The following is a 21877-nucleotide window of genomic DNA, read 5'->3' as shown; positions in this document are numbered from 1 at the left end:
GAAGTCCCCCAAATTATCATTCAAAACATAACGGTTCCTCTCTAACTGAAGAGTATTCTTCATCACTGAGATCCAGGCTTTTATGGAGGGGACTTCTGTCCCTTTCCAAAGCAGGAGAATCAGTCTTTTGGCACACATCAGTCCATAGGACAGGAGACAAAACTGTACACTCCTGAGTTAATGAGACTGTTCTGAATGTCCAATAATAATCCAAACCGGGTCGGGGTCCAGCTGCAAGCTGAAAAGCTTTGAAAAAAATAAAAATATGGCAGTCCAGAACCCTTGTAGCTTGGTGCATGTCACAAAACCATGAAGCAAATCAGCTTCAGCACAATGACATTTATCACAAATAGGTGATGTTTCAGGAAATATCCGATGTAATCTCGTTTTAGAATAGTGCAATCTGTGTAGAACTTTAAACTAGATCAGTCTATGTCGGACATTAATAGAACATGAAGAAACATAACGCAGTCCCTTATTCCAGATATCATCATGAATTTCCAGGCCCAATTCTTTTTCCCAAGCTGATTTGATTTTACCCATATCACTCTGTCAAAATGACTGTAGTACATCATATATAAAGGTGACAGCATGTTTCTCAGTCCTACAATCCACAAGACATTGATCCAGTTTATCAGGAGATGCAGACTCAAATTGTTCTAAGTGAGACCTTACATAGCTCCTTATCTGGAGGTATCTAAAGAAATCACAGGTTGACAAATTGTATTTCTCCTTAAGCTGTTGAAATGTAGCAAAGAAACCCTGGAGGTACAGTTGTCCCACAGTTTGCAACCCCATTTCCTTCCAGCGGTCAAATGTCCCATCTAAGACTGAAGGTACAAATGATGGATTGGACGCAATAGGTGTCATAAAGGAGAGAGCTCTAAGATTATAGTCTCTCCCTATCTGTCTCCAAATTTGAACAGTATTGTGGATGACTGGGTTGCAGCTATAGAGGGCTTTCTTGAGACGGGCAGGAGACAGAACAATTGCACCAAGAGAATAAGGCATACAGTCTTCCCATTCCATGTCCAACCAACTCCCCTGTACAGCGGTATCATCTAGCCAATAAGCAATATAGTGTATATTAGCTGCAAAGTAGTAGCGTTTAAAGTCTGGTAAAGCCAGGCCTCCATACATTTTCTGTTTACAAAGATGGATCTTTTTTATCCTGTGACTCTTGTAATTCCAAACAAAGGGGATAAGAATAGCATCTAAATTGCGAATAAAAAATTTGAGGTTAAATACACTGGGACGTTCTGAAACAGGTATAGGAGTTGGGGGAGACAGACCATCTTAATAGCATTTACACTACCTATTAAGGAAAGTGGAAGTGACTTCCAAAATTCAACTTTACTTTTAAATTTGTCCAAGATACATGTAAAGTTAGCTTCATACAGTGACTTGTATGCTTTAGTAACAGCAATCCCTAAGTATGTAAATTTTTCAGAAGTTATCCTGAAGGGCATAGGATTAAGTGCATCGGGTTTGTCACAATGAATTGGCATTAATTCACTCTTGTCCCAGTTTACTTTGTATCCCGAGAATGAGCTAAATAAATCTATTGTCTCCAACAATTTAGGGATTGAATCTAATGGTCTGGTTATAAACAGCAGGATATCATCAGCATATAGTGAGATCTTATTGGAGGTGTAACCTGTATTGTAGCCATAAATCCCTGTGTCCGAATTGTTTCCGCCACTGGCTCTAATGCAAGGGCGAACAATAAAGGACTCAAAGCACAGCCCTGTCTAGTACCGCGGAATAACTTAATTGGTTCCGAAAGTGTTTTATTTGTAAGTATCCTAGCGCACGGATTACTATATAAGAGTCTAATCCAGGAGATAAATTTTGATCCAATCCCAAACTTTCCTAACACTGCATATAAGTACGACCATTCGACACAATCAAAGGCCTTTTCGGCATCAAGGCTCAATATAATAAGGTCTTTAGTTGGATCCCTAGGAGAATAAATTATGTCAAAGAGACATCTAAGGTTATGAGATATATGCCTTGTCGGGATAAACCCCGTTTGATCTGAGTGTACCAATTTACCTATATGTGAGCTAAGTCTCTTGGCCAAAGACTTGGCTAGTATTTTTTGATCTGTGTTCAGAAGTGAGCTAGGTCTATAAGAGCCCACCTGTGTTAAGTCCTTAACCTTCTTAGGAATAAGAGTCACAGTTGCTTCATTCAAGTTTGGTGGAAGCAGGCCCTCTTCCAACGCCCTATTATACATCTTCAACAAATAGGGAGTTAATAAATTGCTAAACTTTTTATAGAACTCATTACATAAACCATCTGGTCCCGGGCTCTTCCCATTTTTCAGGGGGCAAATGGTATTAGTTAAATCTGAACATGTTAAGTCTGCATCTAAAGAGATCCTGTCACTACGCCCTAGAGTGGGTAAATTACATGCGCGAAGGAAATCATGCACAGTTTCAGGAGGGGAATTGCAGTGAGATGTATATAGTTGTTCGTAAAAATGTCTAAAAGCACTGTTAATATCCTTATGAGAATTAATCAAGACTCCCTCATCAGATCTGATCGCATTGGATGGCTCTATCGCTTTCCCTCTTTCTTAATTGTCTGGCTAATAATTTATGTGGTTTGTCACCAAACTCGAAATAAGTCTGCTTAACATACATGAAGGCTCTAGATATTTTATCTGAAAGCAATTTATTGAGTTTGTACTTCAGTGCCGAAATTTTATTGTGTAGCTGTATTGATGGTTGTTTGGCATTCTCAGAATCTAACTCTTGTATTTGAGCCTCCAGCTGTATGCGTTCAAAATTATTACGTTTCCTCTCAGAAGACTGAAAAGAAATTATACAGCCTCTCACATATGCTTTAAAAGTATCCCACAATAAAAGAGGTGAGACATCGTCTTTATCGTTCATCTCAAAAAACAGCTTGATCTGCCCCTCCAAATATTCACAAAACACTTTCCTCATAAGACGTTGAGGGTCTGATCTCCAAGATCTATAAGTACTATCTGACTCCAGAAGTTTCACTGAGATGGACACAGGACTGTGATCTGATATAAGAATATTATGGTACTTAGTATCCCGGACTCCATGTAACAATTTACTATCCAATAAAAAGTAATCTATTCGGGAATATGTGTTATGAACCCCGGAGTAAAAAGAGTACTCCCTTCCAGTTGCGTTCAAAATTCTCCAGACATCCACAAGACCTGAATTATCAATATAAGATTTTAAAAAGGTAGCTGCTTTAGAAGGTGTCATTCTTTGAGTCGACGACCTGTCCAGGTACGTATCTAAAACTAAGTTGAAATCTGCCCCAAATAACAAATTTGTAGTTGAAACATCTGGAATCAGACTAAACAGTTTTCTAAAAAATTCCGGATCATTTATGTTCGGTCCATAGACATTCAACAATGTGATTGGTATAGACTGTATCTCCCCTGCAACCATAATATACCTTCCCTCCTTATCAGCCAGGGTAGATCTATGTAAAAAAGGGAAATTTTTCTGAATAATTATTGCTGTCCCCCTTGCGTTCACCGAAAACTTTGAGTGGTAGACCTGCCCTATCCACTTGGCTCTAATCTTGCCATGGGCATCATTTTTCAGATGCGTCTCCTGTAAAAAAAAAATCACGTCCGATTGCAGTAATCTTAAGTGTGACAATACTTTACCACGTTTAACCTGTTCATTAATACCATTCACATTCCAAGAGCAGAAGGTTACAAGTCCACTCCTATCCACAACACTATCTCCCCCACTAACTATTGAAGCCATATAGTTGGGAAATCGCTCATATTACCCCACATTAATTTGGATGTATTCCCCAGATAGCACCCACCCTGCCCATCAACCCCACCCAACCCGCACAAAAAAACAAAAACAAATACAGATACAGAGAAGAAAAATAAAAAAGATACAAATATGAATCAAAGATATTAATCCGACACATAAGTGATCTCAGGGAGGAAGACCTGCCATCTTCCCTACATGACCACATGTACTTCCAACTATCCATAACCTCAACCTCCGACGTGACATACTCCTTTTGCACGTAGCTCCACAAATAAATCAAACATAAACCAGATAATATTAAGAAAACAGAAGGTGCATTATAGACTATTACAAAATAAAATAATACTGCTGTTCACACAAAAGAGCGAGGATAATATAACCACCACACCTAGAACATCAGAACATTAATAGCAAATATAACTATAAAAAACATGTCATTAATCACATATAGTCCATAAAGTCCGCACACTATTTGAAAATTAGGCATCAAAGGAGAGAGAGAGAGAGAGAGAAAAAGAAAAAAAAAGGGGGACTCACTAGTGGAGTGACACACACTGCTAGATATCACCTGGTGTTTACTCGAACTCAGGCATGTCCTCCATATTGTTGTCAGCTGTCAGCCTTTTCTCTCTTGGCGCAACATCCTGCGTATCTCCATTGTTCACATCTCTGTGAACAATGTGGCGCTCCACATACTGACGTGCTTTCTCCGGATCCATAAAAAGCTTTTCGGTACCATCGTGGGAAACACGTAATTTGGCTGGGTACAGAAGTCCATATTTAACTCCGGGCTTATCGCGCAGCATCTTCCTCACGACAGTGAATGTGGATCGGCGTTTTGCCACCTCTGCTGGCAGGTCCCGGAAAATCTGGATCCGCTGGCCACCATACATTATATCCCTAGCGCTCATAACCTTCTTCATAATATCCTCATATACGTGGCAGTAATGCACTCTCACTATCAGATGTCGTGGTGGCTCGTTGTCCCCAGATTTCCTCCTCAAGACTCTGTGGGCTCTGTCTATAACAGGCATCTCATCCAGGTGAAGCACCTCTTTCAGCAGCTGCGCCACAAAATCCCTGGTTGTCTGACCGTTCTCTTTCCCCTCTTTCACACTGGCCACTCTTAGATTCTGACGTTTTGAGCGTCCTTCGAGGTCTAGACATTTTTCAGACAGAGATGTAACTTGCCCACGAAGCGTGTCCACTTTATTCTCCAACTCCTGTATTGCATCAGACGCGCCGCTAGCCGTTTCGGTTAACTCTTGCAGTGTATGGCCGTGCACCTCTACCTTGTTCCTCAGACTGGTTATAGCCTTGTCATTGTCGGCTTTCAAGCGTGCTATTTCCACTTTCAACACTGTCGTAACTTCCGATATTTTATTTTCAATTTTGTCACAGATGTCAGCCTTAACGCCAACCAGCTCCAAGCGGACTGTCGCTATTGCCCCCAGCACTCTATCATCCGTGCCCGTATCTCCCTCGCAGTCCTCTCGACTGTGGCCACAGGCTTTACTCGGGCCTTCCCTCTCAGGCGGGTCTGATTTGGGAGCGACTTTTTTAGGCATCTTCAGCCGATTTAAAGACACTCAGCCACTCTTGAAGACAGGTGACAAAGTTACCTTCAACCACATATACAATTTAACTTTGAAACAGTCTATTTGAAGTTTTTAAAGTCGAAATTAACGGAGCTACCGCAACGTGCACCTTACTCGCACATCGCCAACCCAGAAGTCCGAGTTTGTCAATTTTGTGGAACAAACAGGTGTGAACCATGTGTCCCCTATTTAAGGATGAAGCCAGCACCTGTGTTATGTGTCGGACGCAGCTCGGAGAACCGACCAGCGTTTGAAGGACCCAGTATGAAATAAGCAGAGCACGGTACAAAGGCTAACTGAATTTAATACATAACAGTGATGTGATACAAAACAACAAAAGAATGTGCGGTCTGGCATGGTGGTGATACGGTGCGCTCCCAGCAGCGGTAACGGTCCGGAGCCAGAAGCCGTTCGGACCCAAGGACCCCGCCGACACCCCCCAGGTGGCCGCAACAAACCGAGTCTGTGAAAGAAGGAACCATTATGTGAGTCCACACTCTACACACAGAGAGACCACTCAAAGGTGTACATAAACAGCAAACACTTCCTGGCTTAATTACTAATCAGCTTCCCAACCTGCAGGCATGGAACATCCAGTTCACAAAACTCCACTGCAGTGGAAGCCGATACATGACTAACGTACAGTTCAATATAATAAGGTGTGAGGGACACCACATTTACTGACTGTATAAACGTTAGTCACAAAATCTAACGTACCTCAGGAAGTGTGCTGACGAGCGTGAGACCTCACCCCCTCCTCTTTCACAGACCGTGCATCAAACCCTGGACGTTCTCTGCATCCACTGATGATGAGATGGCTCCCGAGACGACGATCTCACCCGTCTGGTCACAAGGTCGAGTCTCTGGCAAATACACACTGTATACTCCAGTCTTAAATGCCACCATGTTCCAATCCATATAGATGCACCACAGCTGTGAGTCCTGACGAGCCGCAGGTGATCAGGGTGAGGTCCTGATAACCTCAGCAACACAGCCACTCAGTCCCAAATGCAAGCCACCTGGAAGGAAAAACAAAAGACAGAAACAAAAAGGCAGCCAGGCCCCTCAGCCATACAACAGTACCCCACCCTCACGGGAAGCCTCCCGGCGACCACACAAACCTGGCCCAGGAGAAACACCCCCCTCCAGGGACCATGGCTGGAAACCGCATCTGCATTCGTCTTCCAACAGAATGGTTGATGTCCTCTCCTCTGGCTGCATCCTTGCCTTTGTTTCAGTCAGTCACTTAGCACAGGTGTGGCCAGGAGTTCTTAAACCTGTGCGGTCAGCCTTTATCCAACCATGTGCGGTCATTAGTCATAAAACAAAAAAGACAAACACAAACAACCAAACCACCCCCCCCTCCCCAGGGGACCGTCCTATCAAACCCCAGGATGAGGAGAAAAGAAAAACCCCAAACTTAAGCTTACAAATAAAAGCGCTAAAACACCCCCCCCCCCCCCCCAAACGACATGTAGGGACCAACACCCCCCAGAGGACTTCCCGCCAGCTCCAGGAGTAATAACCACAGCCGAGGTCCCTCTGGGATCCAACGTCACCCACGGGGACTCCCAGCGCCTCCCAGAGGACCACTCATCAACCCCAGGAGACGCCTCCCCTCATGACCAACGGACCCAGCCCCGGCCGTCTATGGCTAGATGGACCCACAGCCCTTTCCCCCCCAGAGGACACCACAGTCAAACCCTGAGGGCGGAAACTGGGGGGAAAAACAAGAAGAGAGAAAAAAAAAACCATACAAACAAAACAACCCCAACCCCACCCCCTTGGCGCAGTGGAAACTGGAAGCACGTCCAGTGTCACCAACCGTGACTATACCCCAGAAGCCAACCGGGAGGAGTGGAACAGCGGTTATGGCAAACGGCACAAAACGGCGCCACTCCTCCGACTTCTACACCAGCCACTAGCTGCGGGTATATCCCACTGCCCCAAACCTCAGCCACGCCGATGGCAGACGGCCAAAGGCGTGCTGAAGCCGGAGGTGGAACAGGGAATCAAAAAACACCCCCCCCCCCCCCCCCCCAGGTGCAGAGGTTACCCGGGAAACGCCCAGTATAACCAAACTGCACCACTCCAGCAACGCCGACACTATGGCTCACCCGGCTGGAGCCAGAGGAGAAGAGAGGGAAGAAAAAGAAAATACCCCAACCCCCCCCCCCCCCCCCCCTCCCGGGTGCAGAGGCTACCTGGGAAATGCCCAGCATAACCAAACTGCACCCCTCCAGCAACGCCGACACTACGGCTCACCCGGCTGGAGTCAGAGGAGAAGAGAGGGCATAACAAAAACAAACAAAAAAAAAGAATAAAAAACCCAAGTACCACCCCATCACCCCCCAGGGGACCGTCCCATCAAACCCTGGGGAGGTGAAACAAAAAGAAATAAAAAGAAAGACTAACAGACCAACATACAGTGGTTTGGGTCATTTTTTTTTTTTTTTTCTTCTTAGACAGGCTGCAGGGTCACAACCCCAGACACAAACAGTGGAAAAAAAAAAAAAAATCCCACACAAAAACCAACTCAAAAAACACCCACACGAAATGAACTAACACAAAACAAATCAGTGACGTATACCGTTAAGCTCAAACAAATCGAACACACCTGTTCTAACTTAAGAGCTTAACGGTAATGTGACTAAGTCACCAAAAGAGGGAGCCAAAGTGCTAAAAATGAAAAAAACCCCTTTGGTGACAGAAAACAAACGAGCTGCATCTCCGTGCGCAGCTGTGTGCAACACACAACCAAAATGTGCTCAACTAAATAACGCCGGAGCTGATACAAGAGACGCAGTAGTTATCTTTATCCGGGGAAACGGGGCTACAACTGTAACACAGGAAGCTCAGCGACCCGTGCCCCAGAGCTCCGCCGTGCGCGTGCACCCATTACAGACACACTCTTGCAGCTCCCGTTTAAACCTCTTATCCGGTCGGAGCGTGACGCGAAGCCGTCGCCAGTCACACTCCACCACGACCCACGGATAAGGCACAAACACAGGAACACGGCTGCAAGAGAGCACAAATCAGTATTCAGTAATGGGTCTCAAACACGCACCATCCGGGCGGAGAGCACCCGCAACTGATCCGGATAACTACTGAACGTCTGCTGTCGCCTTCCCGGCGCGTTACCGTCTCTGCTACCGCTGGGTCCGTGATGTTTGGCCAGAGACTACTGTTATGTGTCGGACGCAGCTCGGAGAACCGACCAGCGTTTGAAGGACCCAGTATGAAATAAGCAGAGCACGGTACAAAGGCTAACTGAATTTAATACATAACAGTGATGTGATACAAAACAACAAAAGAATGTGCGGTCTGGCGTGGTGGTGATACGGTGCGGTCCCAGCAGCGCTAACGGTCCGGAGCCAGAAGCCGTTCGGACCCAAGGACCCCGCCGACACCCCCCAGGTGGCCGCAACAAACCGAGTCTGTGAAAGAAGGAACCATTATGTGAGTCCACACTCTACACACAGAGAGACCACTCAAAGGTGTACATAAACAGCAAACACTTCCTGGCTTAATTACTAATCAGCTTCCCAACCTGCAGGCATGGAACATCCAGTTCACAAAACTCCACTGCAGTGGAAGCCGATACATGACTAACGTACAGCTCAATATAATAAGGTGTGAGGGACACCACATTTACTGACTGTATAAACGTTAGTCACAAAATCTAACGTACCTCAGGAAGTGTGCTGACGAGCGTGAGACCTCACCCCCTCCTCTTTCACAGACCGTGCATCAAACCCTGGACATTCTCTGCATCCACTGATGATGAGATGGCTCCCGAGACGACGATCTCACCCGTCTGGTCACAAGGTCGAGTCTCTGGCAAATACACACTGTATACTCCAGTCTTAAATGCCACCATGTTCCAATCCATATAGATGCACCACAGCTGTGAGTCCTGACGAGCCGCAGGTGATCAGGGTGAGGTCCTGATAACCTCAGCAACACAGCCACTCAGTCCCAAATGCAAGCCACCTGGAAGGAAAAACAAAAAACAGAAACAAAAAGGCAGCCAGGCCCCCCAGCCATACAACAACCTGTTGAACATGCTTTTCTCTTTGAAAGCCTGAGGAAAATGGGACATTCAAGACATTGTTCAGAAGAACAGCGTAGTTTGATTGAAAAGTTGATTGGAGAGGGGAAAACTTATACGCAGCTGCAAAAGATTATAGGCTGTTCATCTACAATGATCTCCACTGCTTTAAAATGGACAAAAAAAACAGAGATGTGTGGAAGAAAACGGAAAACAACAATCAAAATGGATAGAAGAATAACCAGAATGGCAAAGGCTCACCCATTGATCAGCTCCAGGATGATCAAAGACAGTCTGGAGTTACCTGTAAGTGCTGTGACAGTTAGAAGACGCCTGTGTGAAGCTAATTTATTTGCAAGAATCCCCCGCAAAGTCCCTCTGTTAAATAAAAGACGTGCAGAAGAGGTTACAATTTGCCAAAGAACACATCAACTGGCCTAAAGAGAAATGGAGGAATATTTTGTGGACTGATGAGAGTAAAATTGTTCTTTTTGGGTCCAAGGGCCGCAGACAGTTTGTGAGACGACCCCCAAACTCTGAATTCAAGCCACAGTTCACAGTGAAGACAGTGAAGCATGGTGGTGCAAGCATCATGATAAGGGCATGTTTCTCCTACTATGGTGTTGGGCCTATATATCGCATACCAGGTATCATGGACCAGTTTGGATATGTCAAAATACTTGAAGAGGTCATGTTGCCTTGTGCTGAAGAGAACATGCCCTTGAAATGGGCGTTTCAACAAGACAGCGACCCCAAGCACACTAGTAAACGAGCAAAATCTTGGTCCAAACCAACAAAATTAATGCCTCGCAGATGTGAAGAAATCATGAAAAACTGTGGTTATACAACTAAATACTAGTGATCCACAGGATTGCTAAAAAAGCAGTTTGAACATAATAGTTTGTAGCGTCAACAGTAGATGCTACTATTATTGTGAACACCCCCTTTTCTACTTTTTTTTACTAATAGTCCAGTTTCATAGCCTTAAGAGTGTGCATATCATGAATGCTTGGTCTTGTTGGATTTGTGAGAATCTACTGAATCTACTGGTACCTTGTTTCCCATGTAACAATAAGAAATATACTCAAAACCTGGATTCATATTTTTAGTCACATAGCACTACTATTATTCTGAACACTACTGTATAAGTACAATGAAAATGTCTGAAATCAGATGAAGTACAACCTTTTCTTGTATTAAAAAAAGAGAGACAAAAATGAAGCCTGCAGTATAATCCTCATCATTGCTGTTGGCTGAAAATGTTTTGTCTAAATGTGACTTGAAACTTTGTAGTTAAGTTGGCTAAGTGCTAACTAGTTAACCCACATGGCATAGTAAAAAAAAAAAAAAATAAGAACAAAAAATAAACATCAGTTGGTGCAGTTAAATATTGTCTGACAAATTTTATTTTTCAAAGAAAATTTGCTTCCAATTATTTGTAAATTGTTGGAATTGTTTCAGACCTTCACCACAACATTTATATTTTCATAATTAGCTAAGATGAGCTTTTTGGAGTAAGCACTAACACATCAACAGATTGAATTTCTAAATGAACAAAACTAGCAAGCAGTTTTAATGTTGACAGGGAGCATATGTAAATTATGTTTTCAGGCTGTGAGATGTCAAAATTTGCTATTTTAATTTGACACATCCATGATTTGTATCATATTTGATCCCCAGCTTCGAGATTCGACAGACAAGTATGAGGAGTTCCATCGCCAGCGTCTCCGGGTGCAGCAGCACCTAGAGCAGAAACAGCAGCAGCGGCAGATGTACCAGCAAATGCTGCTGGAGGGAGGAGTCCAACAGTATCCCCCACCTGGTGACATGCAGCACAGCCTGACAGAGAAGTTCCTCAACAGGTATCAACACGGCAAAAAGCAAACCTACAGAAAGATACCCTCCCGTCACATAGTAGGGGTGGGAATCTCTAGGCACCTCACAGGCTGCAGTTCCATCATAAATCATAAATTTTACCTGTGTTTCTCCCTATCCAACAGGTCGTTATTGTAAATAAGATTTTTTTTCTTAATAACTTACCTGGTTAAATAAGGGTTAAATAAAAATAAATAAAACAATTATCGATGCATCTTTGTCCATCTTTTTGCTATACAGGATTTCTTTTTTCTCACTGTGTGACTATTTGGTATTTTTCAGTGCAGATTATTTGCAGTGTGATCTATAATGAATGTATTTCTAATATATCCTTTAACAACTCAGCCATATTTGCACCCGTGTGGCTCTCATTCAGAGTGATACTAAACTCTAAAATCTTGAGAGGCTATTGCCCGTGATCCAGCCCTCCTGCTTTCACCCCGTGTGTAAGTGGGGCTCATGTACATGACTGAGTCTGTTTGGATTATTACCACTCCAGCAAATTCAAAGATTAAACATTTATGTGCACCTCATTGTGATGCAAGGCAGTGGGCACACTCATTGTGCTGCACTGATGCACTTTGTACTTGTATCAGAATAATTAAAACAGGAACATGCATTGAGGTAATGATGAAACTCTGTTACACTGCTTTGGCTGACACTCTAAACTGCAGAAAACATGGCACATGCATCCTGTGTATGCACGTTTCCTTTTTATCGCACTGGGTTCAACAGCATCTGTGCACACGGTGCGCTACAATGCACATTAAAAAATATTGCCATAGATGGCAACACGGTGGCTTAGTGGTTAGCACTGTTGCATCACAGCAAGAACATCATGGGATCAATTCCCACTTGTGGCCTTTCTGTGTGGAGTTTGCGTGTTCTCCCCATGTTTGCGTGGGTTTCCTCTGGGTGCTCCAGTTTCCTCCTACATTTAAAGACGTGCAGGTTGTCCAGGTCTCCCTTGCAAAAGAGATCTTGATCTCAATGGGATTAAACTGGATAAATAAAGGTAAAACAACAACAAAAAACAGTCAACCTGTCCATCACCATTGCAAAAAAGAAAGGACACAGCTGATCCTTGGTGTAATCCCACCTCTGCCTTGAATGAGTCTGTCATTCTTACTGCACATCTGACCGCTTGTTACACTATCCATGTACATGTCCTGCACTACCCTCGCATACTTCTACCACTCCAGATTTCCTCATGCAATACTACAACTGTCTTGGCACCCTGTCACTATACATCACACACTGTGATTTTGGAGCAGAGTGGCTGTAACAAAGCTATATGGCACATGTACTAAAGTAAAAAGGACATCGCTGGCTCAGAAAAATTACTCAAGTAAAAATAGAAATACAGGTTTACATAAGCAATGTGAAAAGTGTTCTTTAACAGTGACCAGTAGCCACATTCCTACCCCTGAAATTAACATCTGCAAAATGATATTTTTTTTTTTTACATTTGTGTATTGATTCCGAATGGATACACAGTTGATCTCTACACCCCCAGCTCATAGCATATGGGTCATGTGGCAGGTTAATGTGAGGATTGTCGTGTCACAGCTTGCCATAATTAAGCTTGCTGGTTTTGTCTGGATTGTTCAGCAAAAGAAAAAAAAGAGCAGCTGTTGTATAAGGTGATGTAGACGTATTAGACTAATAAAGACACGTCTCATATGGCTCACTCTTCCCTCTCAAACCCACAGTCCACATTGCACCATCTGTGATCAGACGAAGGCTCCAACCAAACTTTACAACCACCAGGAACATCTCCTTGGCCATTTAAAGGATGCATTTAAGGCTTGGATTGGATACATTAAACTTGGTCTTTGTGACAAAGTAAACATTTTGCACTTGTTTTTATTTGCTGTCAGCTGGATGGACCCTCTGGACCCCCAACCCCCAAAGCTGAAAGGGCCTCCCGTTCCTCTCCCTCTCTCATTTTCTGCCCTGCATTATTCAACAGGCTTAGCTGAGCTAATGACATCTTTACAGTTTTCTTTTGTCCTCTGCCCTTTGTCATTGCAAAAAGGTTCAAGCAATGAATCTTGTCAACAGTCAGCAGCAGAGAGAAGCAAAAATCCTGCAGGAAAAAAGTGAAATGGGAGAGGAGGCTGGCAATGGAAGAAATACATTACAAAAAGAAAAGTTACATTTAAGGAGAACAAAGTCATTAATGTGTATCTATATGTGTGTGTGTGCGTCAACTCGTCAGGTCTATCCAGAAGCTGGAGGAGCTCAACTTGGGGATGGAGAATTTAGGAGAAGAAGTGAAGTCTCTGGCCCAGCAGTGTAATGGCATTGATAACACGTCTGTGTCGGAGAACAATAACAACCCTCCATCTGTGACCACGGAGCAGAGTCGAACCCACGGGGGAGGGGTGCTCAGCAGCACCCCGCAGCGTGCTGTGGGAGGCCAAGCAGTCCCCCCTCCCACTGAGTCTCCTGTCATCTCACAGAGGTAAAGGTGCTTTCTTTTGTGCATAATTTTTCCCCCCTTACCAGAGTTTGCTGCAGGGTTGAAACAAAATATCATTTTCTGTTTGTTGGCAGTGAGCAGAAACCCAAAGGTGGTCAGCAGGGTGATTCTCCAGGCTCCTTATCACGAAGCAAAGAGGTACAGGTGAAAACCAGCCCCCAACGTCCAGCTGTCAAGTGGAAGAAGTTGTAGTTTCTTGCAAGGGCGCAATTTAGAACTAGAAATTGGGGGGGGACAAAGTGCGAGGCCCGCAGGGCCGAAGCCCATAGGCTGGGGGTCTGGGGGTCGCTTTAGGCCCCCAGAAGCCAATGGTTTCTAGATAAGCTCAGATGCATTCTGAGCATCCAGAACAGTAATTTTAATGTTTTGAGAAGACCATAAAGTGGACACCATTTGATTTATACAATTTGAAACTGTGGATATAAGTACTTTATTCAGAGAATAGCCAGCACTGATTTTATTAACATCCTGGTGTAAATAACATATCACCACATGTGTAGAACTCAAAAAGAATGATAGGTTGAGTTTTCATTAAAAAAACAACTGCAATGTGGTAAAATGTATTCATAATTATGAAGGCACTTAATTATTAACTATCGCATAATGTATTTTTTTCTCAAGATTTGTTTCTGCATAAGTTTGAAAAAACAACAGATCATAAGTTTAGGATAAATTACTTATCATGAATTTAATTTTCGAAGTGGTACTAATGACACTGATACTGAACATAATTTTCCTTGCATAGACTGATTTTGGAGATCAAGCAATAATTGCAGATGGGCTTTCTGAGGTCCCAGATAGCGTTTCTGATTTCCTTAACTTTCAGAATTTAGTAAATTAGCATATGGTCCATTGATACTTATGTGTAGACACTAGTCCCTAGAGGCAACTATTTTTGGTTTCAAATCTGGGCAAATGCAGTCCCAGAAAATTCTGAATGTGACAAACAAGAAACAGGTGTTGTAAACAAGTCAATGCTGCTAAAAATACAAACGCAGAAACAAAGATACTATTCTGACATGGTTTTGCACATAAGACTGACATGGTTTGAGCATAAGACTGGCATAGCATGTTTCAAGTATACAAATATATGTCATTAGGTGGGGGGGGGACATATCATATTCTGTCCCCCCTTGTTGAAAAGGTGGGGGGGACTTGTTCCCCCTATCCCCCACCAAATTGCGCCCATGGTTTCTTGAGTGGCCACGTAAAACAAGCCAACCCAACTATGCAGACTCAAAATCGAATTCCCATACAGGATCGGTCGCGGCTCGGGTTAACAACGTCCGCCACCGGTGCTATTGCCCAACAGGGTGCCGGTGGAAATTGGGCTACTGCTGGGCGAAGACGACAAAGAAGAGGAGGAAAACGTTGCCACGAACAGCGGGAGAAGAAGAAAACTAGAAGGGTGGAAATGAGAGTGGGGACTTTGAATGTTGGTAGTATGACTGGTAAAGGGAGAGAGCTGGCTGATATGATGGAGAGGAGAAAGGTAGACATATTGTGTGTGCAAGAGACCAAGTGGAAGGGAAGTAAGAGCAGGAGCATCGGCGGTGGGTACAAGTTGTTGTACCATGGTGAGGACAGGAAGAGAAATGGTGTTGGGGTCATTTTAAAGGAAGAGTATGTTAAAAGTGTGTTGGAGGTTAAGCGAGTGTCTGACAGGGTGATCAGTGTGAAGTTGGAAATTGAAGGGGTGATGATGAATATCATCAGTGCATATGCCCCACAGGTAGGTTGTGAGATGAAGGAGAAAGATTTCTGGTGTTAGATGAGGTGGTGGAGAGTGTGCCCAAGCATGAAAGAGTGGTGATAGGAGCAGACTTCAATGGGCATGTTGGTGAAGGGAACAGAGGTGATGAGGAAGTAATGGGTAGATATGGTATCAAGGATAGGAATAGGGAAGGACAGATGGTAGTTGATTTTGCAAAAAGGATGGAAATGGCTGTGGTGAATACCTACTTTAAGAAAAGGGAGGAGCACAGGGTAACATATAAGAGTGGAGGAAGGTGCACACAGGTGGACTACATTCTTTATAGGAGATGCAAGCTAAAAGAAATCACAGACTGTAAGGTGGTAGCAGGAGAGAGTGTCACTAGACAGCATAGGATGGTTGTTTGTAGGATGACTTTAGAGGTAAAGAAGAAGAAGAGAGTGAGAACTCAACAAAGGATCAGATGGTGGAAGCTGAAGGAGGAAGACTGTTGTGTGAAATTTAGCGAGCAGGTGAGAGAAGCACTGGTTGGAGGGGAAGCAATTTTCGACAACTGGAAAAGTACTGCAGATGTGGTGAGGGAGACAGCTAGGGCAGTACTGGGTATGACATCTGGACAGTGGAAGGAAGACAAGGAGACTTGGTGGTGGAATGAAGAGGTCCAGGAAAGCATAAGGAGAAAGAGGTTGGCGAAAAAGTTTTGGGATAGTCGGAGAGATGAAGAAAGTAGACAGGAGTACAAGGAGATGCGGCGTAAGGCGAGAAGAGAAGTGGCAAAAGCAAAGGAAAAGGCATATTGCGAGCTGTACAAGAAGTTGAATAAGAAGGAAGGAGAAAAGGACTTGTACCGATTGGCCAGACAAAGGGACAGAGCTGGAAAGGATGTGCAGCAGGTTAGGGTGGTAAAAGATGCACATGGTAATGTGCTGACAAGTGAGGAGTGTGTGCTGAGAAGGTGGAGGGAATATTTTGAAGAGTTGATGAATAAAGAAAATGAGCGAGAGAAAAGGCTGGATGATGTGGTGAGAGTAAATCAGGAAGTAAAAGAGATTAGCAAGGAAGAAGTGAGGGCTGCTATGAAGAGGATGAAGAGTGGAAAGGCAGTTGGTCCAGATGACATTCCAATGGAGGCATGGAAATGTCTAGGAGAGATGGCAGTAGAGTTTCTAACCAGATTGCTTAATAAAATCTTGGAAAGTGAGAGGATGCCTGAGGAGTGGAGACGAAGTGTGCTGGTTCCTATTTTCAAGAACAAGGGTGATGTGCAGAGCTGCAGTAACTACAGAGGCATAAAGCTGATCAGCCACAGCATGAAGTTATGGGAAATAGTAGGAGCTAGGCTTAGAAAACAGCAATATGGTTTCATGCCGAGAAAGAGCACTACAGATGCAATGTTTGCTCTGAGAATACTGTTGGCAAAGTATAGAGAAGGACAGAAAGAGTTACATTGTGTGTTTGTGGACTTAGAAAAGGCTTATGATAGGGTGCCAAGAGAAGAGTTGTGGCATTGTATGAGGAAGTCTGGAGTGGCAGAGAAGTATGTTAGGGTAGTGCAGGACATGTACAAGAATAGTGTGACAGTGGTGAGATGCGCAGTCGGAATGACAGACTCATTCAAGGTGGAGGTGGGATTACACCAAGGATCAGCTCTGAGTCCTTTCTTGTTTGCAGTGGTGATGGACAGGTTGACAGATGAGATCAGACAGGAGTCCCCATGGACTATGATGTTTGCAGATGACATTGTGATCTGTAGTGAGAGTAGAGAGCAAGTTGAGTCTAGTCTGGAGAAGTGGAGATATACTTTGGAGAGAAGGGGAATGAAAGTCAGTAGAAGCAAGACTGAGAACATGTGTGTGAATGAGAGGGAGCCCAGTGAAATAGTGCAGTTACAAGGAGTAGAAGTGGTGAAAGTAGATGAGTTTAAATATTTGGGGTCAACTGTTCAAAGTAATGGAGAGTGTGGTAGAGAGGTGAAGAAGAGAGTGCAGGCAGGGTGGAGTGGGTGGAGAAAGGTAGCAGGAGTGATTTGTGACCGAAGAATATCAGCAAGAATGAAGGGGAAAGTTTACAAAACAGTAGTGAGACCAGTTATGTTGTATGGTTTAGAGACAGTGGCACTAACAAAAAGACAGGAGGCAGAGCTGGAGGTGGCAGAGCTGAAGATGTTGAGATTCTCTTTGGGAGTGACAAGAATGGACAAGATTAGGAATGAACATATCACAGGGACAGCTCAGGTGGGACGGTTTGGAGACAAAGTCAGAGAGGCGAGATTGAGATGGTTTGGACATGTGCAGAGGAGGGACCCAGGGTATATAGGAAGAAGGATGCTGAGGATGGAGCCACCAGGCAGGAGGAGAAGAGGGAGACCAAAAAGGAGGTTCATGGATGTGCTGAGAGAGGACATGCAGGTGGTTGGTGTGACAGAGGAAGATACAGAGGACAGGGTGAGATGGAAACAATTGATCTGCTGTGGCGACCCCTAACGGGAACAGCCGAAAGACAAAGAAGAGGTCGCTTTGAGTGACAGATGGTGTGTTCCACTGAGCCGAGTCAGCTCCGGTTGCAGACACCACTAGCAGTAGTTGCCAGCTTTTGTAGACGGCCGCATCTGTCCTTCTTGAGCATTTTATTCCAAATATCTGAAATAATATGGTATGTTGTGTGGTTAGTTGCCCTTGTAGATCGTCTAAGAAGTCTGTGCTCCAGTATTTCTACTGTATAAAGTGAAATTTTCATGTTACTTAATTTTCAGTGTTAGTGGCGTTAGCACTTTTAGTACCTAGTGGTAGTTTAAATTCGCTCCAGTTAATCTGTGGTTAGACAATAAGCCGATCATGAGTTTTCATACCCACACCCAAGCCACATGTCATGAAAACCACTGCCCACTTCACAAGAATATGTGTTCATAAAATTCTTCAGCCAAGGTTAGTGTGCTAGCTTTAGCTTTTCTGTAACTAAGATGGGGGCATTTCAGGTTTCATTCATGCCTCCCCAGGTCACACAGGGTCTTGCCCATGCTACACCTCTTTACCCAGTTATGGATAGGCCAGGATGTAGACAGCCAGAGCAGCACTTTTTGAGAAGTTTTCCAGATCTCTTCAGAAAACTTAAAGGTGACATCACAGCAAGTTTGCCCAGTATATATGCAGCCTATGATGAAAACACACTAATGCACTGGCAAAACTAACACGCACCAAAGAATGCTGTCAGATCAAAAGTGAATAATTTAAACCCATCAAGATGGTTTCACTTACCCAGAGTCTGACATATGCACAATCTGATGATATTTCAACCTTTCATATGTTTCAAAAGTTCTCCACACACAATCCTGTCAGGGTGTGAGGTTTAATTTCTGTGTCCATGTGTGTTTTTCAGGGTGAAAAGCCAAAAGGGCTGTTTGTGCCAGTAAATACTCTGGAAGACACTCAGGCTGTTCGTGCTGTTGCCTTCCACCCGTCTGGCACACTTTATGCCGTGGGATCCAACTCCAAAACGCTACGTGTCTGTGCTTATCCAGAAACATTGGACACAAGGTAATGTTAGCTGAAAAGTACTGCCCCAGAAACAGCCAACGTTTTTCTTCTCAAGTGCTACAAAAATCCCATTCCTGAGACAGGCCTTCTAAAGTTGGCCATTTACAGGCAGAAGGTGAGAAATGATGTTGGAATCAAGTATACTTTCAACGCATTATATTCCAAAGAGGTTTGAGAATCGCTGAGTGCAACCAGTGAAGCAGTCTACCCGGACCTTTTTGGGTAGAAATATTTTTGTGAATGGTGACTTGCTACCTGGTTTTCTCGTGTCTCTTTCTGATATTGTTTCTCTGCATGATTCTTCATGTCCTTAGCGGTTCAGGTCCAACAAAACAGCCTGTTGTCCGTTTCAAGAGGAACAAACACCACAAAGGATCTATCTACTGTGTGGCCTGGAGCCACTGTGGACAGCTGCTGGCTACAGGCTCCAATGATAAATATGTCAAAGTCCTACCGTTCAGTGCAGAGACGTGCAATGCCACAGGTGATCATCCTCTGTGTGCATGTTCTTTGACTTGTTGTTGGCTGATTTGTTACTGTTTCTTGATTTGTCGTCTCTGACTCTGTGTGTTCTAGGCCCAGACCTGGAGTTCAGCATGCATGACGGTACCATCAGAGACCTGGCCTTTATGGAGGGTCCAGAAAGTGGAGGAGCCATCTTGATTAGCGCTGGAGCAGGAGACTGCAACATCTACACCACGGACTGTCAGCGAGGGCAGGGTCTGCATGCCCTCAGTGGACATACAGGTGCACTGACTCAACTGTCCACCCAGTCCGATCTCTAAGTAACCTGATGTTAAATCTCTGCTGTTTGTGGTGAGAAATGTCATTCTTAATGTCACCATGCAGGTCACATTCTCTCTCTGTATACATGGGGGGGATGGATGATCGCTTCTGGATCTCAAGACAAGACGGTGCGGTTCTGGGACCTAAGAGTACCCAGCTGTGTCCGAGTAGTGGGAACTGCTTTTCACGGCTCAGGTAGGGTTCATATCAATGTATCACGAGCCACCTCTCTCTGCAGAAAATAAATCATTCTCTCTGCAGGTACAGATTGATTTTAACCGGTTACCATGTCTCATGCTTGTCTCTTCTTTATTCCATAGGCAGCCCAGTTGCCTCGGTCGCTGTGGATCCAAGTGGCCGTCTCCTAGCAACAGGACAGGAGGACAGTGCATGCATGCTGTATGATATCAGAGGAGGACGCATCGTGCAGGTGTACAGACCACACAGCAGCGATGTGCGATCTGTCAGATTCTCACCTGGAGCACATTACCTGCTTACTGGATCCTATGACACAAAGGTCATGGTCACGAGCCTGCAAGGTTTGTGTGACACTGTCCACAGCATGTTGTAGCTAAAGTTGAAAGTGGTTTGTTTTGACCAGAAATGGCATGGTGTGTTTTTTTACTTTTTCATTCAGAGTCCTGGACAATGGTGAAAACATGAGTGTTTCATAGTTTTCCAAATGAATTGTGAATATAGTGGCAGTATAGTGTGGGTGGCAAGAACTGAGAATGGAAGCTGTCCTGGAGAACAAACAAAGGGGTAATAATATGGTGCTGTGGCTCTTCTTGGTTGACAGGTCAAATTTAATTAATTTAATATTATTTATTTATTTTTTTGGATAAGAATTAAACTCCAAATGTCTCTGCACATTCCTGAACAGAAGGTGCTGATATACATCTAGCGGTAGTTGCCATCTCCTGATTAACTACAATTTAAAAAAAAAAGCCCTGTAATTTGTTAAAAGTTTTTGATCCAGCCACACATTCTCTTAATTTGTTATTTCTCTTGTGCATTAAGTCTTGCCTTTTACCACATTGTGGTAGTGATATTTCTCCCTAGAGTTGCTATCTTAACTCCACTTGTTAGCGGATGCTAATTTGAGGGGTGAAGCAGACACATCTATGGGATATTACAAAGGTCAAACAAAGTTACTTCTGGGATTAATCTGATGCATCAAAGTTCTCCATGAACTGTTCACACCTGTTATGCACTCTGTTGAACTTTTTGGGTTAGCATTTTTGAGTGTCATACACACAAGCTGCTTGGGATGGGCAGCTCACTCACTCAGACATTTTTGCCGTTACTAGCGCAGACCAAAAAAAAAAAAAAAAGATTTTTGATAATTAGCGCTGTTGGTTTGTGTTGAAGGTTGTTGCATCACAGCAGTGAGCTGTATGTGACAGCTGCAACATCTGAAGTCACTTTGTGAAACTGTACAAGCGTTAATTGTACATAATTTACTGTTTTAAGACAGATTAAATTATTCATATGATCAGAAATCCACTTCCACAGGTGTACTATTTACTGCCTAACATCCACTGCTCTGATCTCAGGAATAAACCTGAGTTCCACTCTCAACAGTTGCTCCCATGTTGCCTAAGAGAAACCCGTTTTCAGTCGGTGTTGAACCTAAGTTGTGCTCCGTCTTTGTGTGCAGGTGACCTGACCAAGCAGCTGCCTGTGACAGTGGTGGGGGAGCACGTAGACAAGGTGATTCAGTGTCGGTGGCACACGCAGGACTTGTCTTTCCTCTCATCTTCAGCTGACCGCACAGTAACGCTCTGGACACAGAACCCTTAACACACACAGTGCAGGCAAGTGGTCCAACATGCTGTGATCTACAAGACGTGTATCGCCTGGAAACACTGCTCCCTACCACCAAACCTACACACACACACACACACAGAAAGAGGTCGGAGACTCTCCTTTCTGGAGGAACCAAATTTATACAAATCTGTAACATATCAAAAGCACACGTGTTGCATGTTTTATTCATTTCCAGTTGCTCTGTTACAGAAGAAATTAAAGCCCAGTCCATCCATCTCATCTC

General features: G+C 44.0%; 1 protein-coding gene across 2 annotated transcripts in view; it reads left to right on the top strand.

The window, feature by feature from the left end:
• wdr47a (WD repeat domain 47a) overlaps positions 1-21877 on the top strand; it is a 37335-nt gene extending 15458 nt beyond the window's left edge. For both annotated transcript variants that reach the window (XM_034184125.1, XM_034184126.1), the window contains exons 9-18: positions 11112-11293; positions 13528-13773; positions 13866-13929; positions 18881-19038; positions 19353-19522; positions 19615-19785; positions 19888-20019; positions 20145-20363; positions 21485-21706; positions 21745-21877. In XM_034184125.1, coding sequence (XP_034040016.1) covers positions 11112-11293; positions 13528-13773; positions 13866-13929; positions 18881-19038; positions 19353-19522; positions 19615-19785; positions 19888-20019; positions 20145-20363; positions 21485-21627 — 1485 coding nt within the window. In that variant the 3' untranslated portion in view covers positions 21628-21706; positions 21745-21877. The remainder of the gene's footprint in view (positions 1-11111; positions 11294-13527; positions 13774-13865; positions 13930-18880; positions 19039-19352; positions 19523-19614; positions 19786-19887; positions 20020-20144; positions 20364-21484; positions 21707-21744) is intronic.

The sequence above is a fragment of the Thalassophryne amazonica genome, chromosome 12 (assembly GCF_902500255.1).
Source record: "Thalassophryne amazonica chromosome 12, fThaAma1.1, whole genome shotgun sequence".
Classification (NCBI taxonomy): Eukaryota; Metazoa; Chordata; class Actinopteri; order Batrachoidiformes; family Batrachoididae; genus Thalassophryne; species Thalassophryne amazonica.
Note: the sequence above shows the minus strand (reverse complement) of the source record. Positions and strands in the feature narration are given on the sequence as shown.